The sequence below is a fragment of the Poecilia reticulata genome, linkage group LG23 (assembly GCF_000633615.1).
Source record: "Poecilia reticulata strain Guanapo linkage group LG23, Guppy_female_1.0+MT, whole genome shotgun sequence".
Taxonomy (NCBI): Eukaryota; Metazoa; Chordata; class Actinopteri; order Cyprinodontiformes; family Poeciliidae; genus Poecilia; species Poecilia reticulata.
The window spans coordinates 3148544-3154714 of NC_024353.1; the positions used below are offsets into that span (position 1 = coordinate 3148544).

The 6171-nt window shown below is 39.4% G+C and overlaps 1 protein-coding gene across 2 annotated transcripts; it reads left to right on the forward strand.

Annotated features, from left to right (window-relative positions):
• The first annotated feature begins 964 nt into the window (after positions 1 to 964).
• On the forward strand, positions 965 to 5645 carry depdc4 (DEP domain containing 4). Of its 2 annotated transcripts, none has more exons than XM_008400567.2 (9): positions 965 to 1110; positions 1824 to 2250; positions 2402 to 2553; positions 2647 to 2842; positions 2936 to 3168; positions 3240 to 3382; positions 3521 to 3646; positions 4268 to 4346; positions 4578 to 5645. In XM_008400567.2, exons 1-9 carry the CDS (start codon positions 1032 to 1034, stop codon positions 4778 to 4780), a joined length of 1638 nt encoding a protein of 545 aa, XP_008398789.1. In that variant the 5' UTR covers positions 965 to 1031; the 3' UTR covers positions 4781 to 5645. The 2 variants fall into 2 exon arrangements, with proteins under 2 accessions (XP_008398789.1, XP_008398790.1); XM_008400568.2 differs by having other exon boundaries at positions 1827 to 2250.
• The last annotated feature ends 526 nt before the right edge of the window (positions 5646 to 6171 follow it).

Genomic DNA, 6171 nt, shown 5'->3' on the forward strand with positions numbered 1-6171 from the left:
TTTCTCCAATAAAAATGAAAAAGATGTCTTAAAGGGCAAGCTATTTTTTTACTTTACTATATAATTTACAATAAATGTATATTATGCAATTTAGCTACTTGGTCAACACAAGTCATTAGTGCTATCTTTTGTCATAACTAGTCAGTAGTGGTTTATTATTTGCTTGGTCGTGTTTTGTTATATTTGCATTTCCTGATAGGCAAATACTTTTGCCTTTGCTTAGACAGAGTTTTTTTTTAAATTTGCATTTTTTGTAATAAACATGTGAGACGTGAGTGCCTCAGATGTACTTAAATTTATTACTGTTTTCCTATGTTGTTAAATAATAACGCTATTTTTCCTGCCACTTCTTCTAAGACATAGAACAATGGACTTTATCAGATGAATTCCTCTTTTATCCTTCCATCACTGATGTTTGAGTCCTTCACTGTTGTCCTTGTATTAGGATTCATTGCTCATCACTCTCAGTGTATTTTTCTAAAAGTGGCACAGGGCACTAATTATATTCATAAAGACCTCAGATAGAAAATAAGCTTATATAGGACAAAATGTCACATCTGGGTCAGAGAGAGATGTTTCAGAGAGGGGGAGCCTGCATTACAACCTACATAAGTCCTTCTCTTTGCAGCATATATATTTTATCTTGTTGATTTAAGAATAATTATTTTTTTAATTTCCACAAATGAAATGTTTTACTCTGTATTGACTTTATAAAAATAAGGAATAAAAAAACTCATTCAGGATGCAGCCAAAAGTAAACCCTTTTACATTATAATTTTTTTTTCTTCTGTATAGATATTTAAAACGTTTTCTAATAAGGGTATTTTTGACCAGGAAGACTAGAGTCGCAAATGTTTGGAAAATTGGGTACAACTCTTATGTGATAAAATTGCCTGCCATACTCCCAAGTAGGACGTTTTTGCTTACGGATGTGACTTCCCCACAGTGCGTCTACGAAGGGCATACGTTTTTCTTCTCGCCTGCTGGGGGCAGCAGTGTGCTCACTTACCAAAGAAGAAGAAAATGGTCGCATGATGGCGGTTGATTTGACTCCTCGGTTTCGAAGGTTGAACAGCCAAACAAGAAGTTTCAGAGAAAATACGCCTCATGGTAACATTTTAGTTAGCATATACATTTAAACAAACGCATAGTTTGAACATGGTAGCAGAAATATGTTGATCTGTATTTGCAGCAGGTTGTTATTGTCCGTTTATTTATGAGTAGGTTGTCCCCTTAACGCCGTGTTGTTTTTCATTTTGAACACTGAATGGTTGTTCATACAGTACAGGTTTTTGCCCAAGATAGGAAATCTTAAAGCTATTTTCTTGTTTTACAGCTTGTTTCTGTAAACTTTAATACTGATTATGAGAACTTAATTTGTTACTTACTATTGGGTATCCAGTGTGTTGGATTAACAGCTTTTCTCCCATGATCCATTTCCCATCTTCTTTGACCAACTTCCTTGTCCTCCCTGAAGAAACCATGACGACAGCATAATCCTGCCACCTTCACATTGCCACAGTGTCAGTTTTACTTCACTCTAACCAAATCTAAAAGTTGTATTTTAGATCAGTCTGGTGTGTTCCTTGAACTCAATGGCGCTGGGTTTTTGTTAAACCGGTGATCTTTGAAACACCTCACAGAGCAACTGTATTTATAGTATTTACAAATTAAACTATGCACAGTTAGACTGTATTTACTAGTTAGGTGACTTGTGAAGGCAACCAGTTTCTTCATTTTGTAGGAAAATGTTTAATATGATACTAAGTCGATCAGAACATTCAACCTTGGCATTCAGGCTGATTTGTGTCCTGCTCTTCCAGCAGATTTCTCGAGGCCCTTCGGCGCCACTCAGCTGTGGCAAAACATCATCCATGCCCTGCGGACTCAGGTGGAGGTGCGTCGCTGCAGGAGACACCTCCGCGTTCACGCCGACTGCTTCGCTGGCTCGGACGCCGTGGACGCGGTTCTCAGCTACCTGATGCAGAACGTGGTGTTCTGCACCAGCGAGGTGTCTCGCCTCAAGGCCGCTCGGCTCTGCCAGGCCCTGATGGAGGCCAAGGTGTTTGAGCCGGTGGGGACCAAGCTGTTTCGCACGGACAAAGAGGCGACCTTCGAGGACAGCAGCGGCAGCCTTTACCGGTTTCTGGAGCAGAGGACGAGAAGCGGTCCTGCCATGAAGGAGGACGGCAGTGACGTAGAGAACATGCTGCTGGATGAACACGAGACAAAGAGGAAAAAGACCTCAAGGTCGGATTATTATCTGCTATTCTATACTCAACACTTTGGTACTAAAAACGTCATTGTTTTATGTGCCAGTTATATGTTCAAACTGGTTGTGTTTGTGTTTAAAATACCTGAAATCACATGTTGTTATCTTTCCTCTCCTGTTGTCATGCAGGCTTCATGAGATGAGGACCATATCGAACCCTCTTGCTGTCGAACCGTCAGACAGGAGAGTTGAACGGCTCTTCAGGACCATCAACCTGCGGGCGTCGTTTTCTCCGGCTCTGAACGCAGCATCGGCAGCTTCTGGCTTCCTGTCTAAAGCTGGTAATGATAAACTAAACCTGCCAGCTTTTTATTTGGCAGTATTATGGTTTTCATATTTTCCATTTTGTTGCCCTTTCCCCTCCCGCCCTCTAGTGGTGGATGAGGTTTGGAAGCAGCAGACGCTGCTGCAGCTGCTGCACATCGTGGAGCTGCCGGTGCTGGACTCCATCCTCACCTCTCCTCAAAGGGTTCGGCTCCGATCCTGCACGACTCCGCTGGCCAGTTACGACCTGGTTATCTCTAACACCTGCCTGGAAAGAGACCTTCCCGACACGCTCAGCCTGCTCCAGTCAGGACCTCATCAAACCCGTCTCAATGTGTGTTGGTTGTATTTATTTATTTATTTATTTATTGTTTAACCACTTTCTCCCCCCGCCTTCAGGCTGGACTCCTGGCTGTCGGCAGCAGCAGACTGCCTAGAACTGTTTCCGGACCAGCTGATTATGGTCACAGGGGAACAACTCAGCCACCATAACGGTGACGATGCAGAGCAGACAGCCAGTCAGAAGAGACTGCTCTTTGACACGATTGCCAAGTACTACAACGGACATGAAAAAGCGGCGCTGATATCAGGACGCTACCTGGACGTCCATGTTGCTATTCTGAATCTGCTGGGTAAGATCAGGAAACAAGACGTGCAGACGCAGCTTCGGTTGTTCTCTCTAAGGCCGTTTGTGTGTTTCCAGGCGACGGGAAGACGCGGGACGCCGTCAGAGCGTCTCAGCTGTGTCTGCGGCTGCTGGAGACGAGCGTGAGGGACGAACTGAGGAGACTGCTGACCTTCATGGCAGCCGCAGCTCGGTCAGACGCCTGCCGGCTGCAGAAGCAGGTAACAAGCATGGATTCCTTTCCTCACAGCTGCTTTTCCTCGGTAGTTGTAGATATGTAGGAGACCTGTTTCTAAAGTAACTGTTTGTGGTGACTGACTGAGGGCTTTTTGACTCATTTCGGGGCGTTTTTCTTTCAGGTTGATAATCGGACTTTGGTCTGCCGCACTTTTCAGAGAGGGCTTGTTCAGAATCATGAACTCACTCGACCCCAGAGCGAAACGCTGGTGCTGTTTCTCATGGACCATCATGCTGAACTCTTCCAGGTACTTTGCTTTCAGGGATTTCTGTTCTGTTGAAGCTGTTGGTCTTGTAAAATCTTTTCTTTTTTATTTATTTCAGAACTTTTCAATTTCCACAGAAACTGAAAAATTATCTGTATTTCTAAAGAGCCTAATGGAATTATTCACTCTCCTTGAAATTGTTTATGTTTTTACATGTTGCAGTCATTGATTTTAGTGTTTTTTATTAGGATTTTATGCCATAGATCAATGCAAAGGAGTATAATACATAGTTTGAAAGCTGGAGGAAAATTATATGATTTTAAAAAACATTTACAAATAGAATGTCTGGGTCTTTCAATCTTCCCATCAACTGTGGGAAGATTGGTGGCAGCATTATGATGCCACCAATAACATAACATTAATAACCCCTTAAGCAAATGTTTGCACTGGATTTCATCTGGTAGTGACGGAGTAAAGAAGTGTTGAACACAAATGCAAAGCACACTTTCTAGATTTCTTTTCGCAATTAAGCACTGCTTTGTGTTTGACTAAAACCTGAATGAAGTGTTGTTTGTGATTGTACTGAAATGTGAAAATGTAAACGTACTCAAGTGATTTTCTGTGTTTTTTTTTTTTGTATACCTTGTTTTCCTGTCCTAAAAGACTCCTGCAACACTTATTGAAGCGGTGAGAAGAACGTTGAGGACTTTGCAGCAGGGGAAGGATCCAGACTCAGTGGCTTGTAAGTTAAAACCACCCATCTAAAATAACAACTCCGTTCATATGAATATGTATTCTGATGTAAAAAAAAAATTCTACATGTTTATTTTTTACAACAACAACAAAAAAACTGCATTTGATGTCGAGAACGGTATTGTTTAGTAGTTAATTTTTATCTCCACTTGAGGGCGCTGTTGCTCCAAGTTGGAACGTCTTTTGAACGTAGAGTAAGTAAATGTTTCTCTATGTGTAGCAGCGTTCACGTTCTGCCAGCGGGTAACCCCTCAGGAGTACGAAGATCAGCGTGACGCCACGACTCTGGAAAGCCTCAGACAACTCCTCCGAGACATTTCATCCAACGCCAACATGGCTGCCAAGCAGAAGAGGAAGCTGCTCAAAGAGTTTGAAAAACATCACCCTGTTGTCTTCCTCCAGCATTTTTCTAGCTCTTTCTAAAACAAGTACTGCTGTGTGAGGTTCGGTAGCAATAACTGGAATGCACCCATCGAATGTCTAGCAGAAAGAACACGAAACATTTTTCAGCTAAACATTGCAGCTTATTCAAATATTGTTAAACTAAAGAAAATTATTTTTAACACGGTCATTTTAAATGTATCAGGTTATTATAGTTGAGATTTGTTGCTTTGGTTTTGAGTCTTGTTTTAGGAAAGCAGACAGGGGTAGGACTATTTTTTAATCTGAAAATGTTTTTTATGTGGTGAAGTTTTTGTATTCAATTGAGTATATTTGAAACTAGATGCTAGATTTGGACAAACCCTAATTTTGTTTTGATTATAGGTTCTTACTCTGCACTTCTGTTCTGCCCTTCTTCATAAAGCATTTATATTTCAGCGTATCAGTTGTTTAAAAAACACTTTCTGTAGCTTATCTTGTTTTGATGAAAGAACTGAAGACTAATGTCACTGACGTTTATGGTATGAATCATGTTTTACATTATTTAAATGAACGGAAATGAAAAGGTAGATTACTGTTGGCATTGATGTAGCTCAGGGTAACATTTCAGGTTTTAATTGTAGGTGTTTTGAGGATACAAAACCATTATTTTTATTTTTTTAATTTTAAACACTTGAATTAATACAAAGGATATTGTGTGTTATGACTTGGCATAATTGTTGAATACTAATTTAACTTTGATGAAATGTGAGAAGTTGGTAATGATTTTTTAAAACCATGTTGCTAGAACCATTATGTACTCTTCGTTTTTTAGTTTTGTCATTTGCTAACACTAAAATCAGGACAGAATGCACTTTATGATGTTGAAACATGTACCAGAACATGCAATAAAAGCTGTTCTCTCCAATAAGTTTGTATTTTATTTTACTTACTTACCTCTGTTTAGTTGTGAGTCAGTTAACGTCTTGCAAAACTTTTCATATCCATTTGTAATTCTACCGCATTCAGTTACAGTAGATTATCTACAAATTATGGAGGACCTGGAGTCCTCCATAATTTTAGAATGGTTTTATATAACAAAATGAAAAGTATGTAAAATTACTTTTTCTTCAAGTGTATGCCACACTTTTCAGTTTTTGTTTTGAAAACCTCCATTTGAAAATTCATTCACACGTTCAATTCAACTCAAAAATACTTTATTTAATCCAGAGGGAAATTAAATTTTATCAGTCTTGGCTCGTTATTCTGTGGACAATTAATTATTAGAGGAAATAATTGTATAAACTTAGCTCATTGCTGTTAAAACTGTTTTGTTCGAAATTTACATTATTGACAATTAGTTGTTACATTTTATGCCAGTGAAAACTTAAGTAAAATTTTTTTGAAATAATTCGATACTTTTTTTTTCTTTCTTAGGAAAAATGTTGACGTAT

Coding starts and splice junctions, on each gene's coding strand:
- depdc4 (XM_008400567.2), top strand. CDS start 1,032: ATGATGGCGGTTGATTTGACTCCTCGGTTTCGAAGGTTGAACAGCCAA. Junction 2,251..2,401: donor AAGAGGAAAAAGACCTCAAG/GTCGGATTATTA, acceptor GTTGTCATGCAG/GCTTCATGAGATGAGGACCA. Junction 3,647..4,267: donor ATCATGCTGAACTCTTCCAG/GTACTTTGCTTT, acceptor CTGTCCTAAAAG/ACTCCTGCAACACTTATTGA.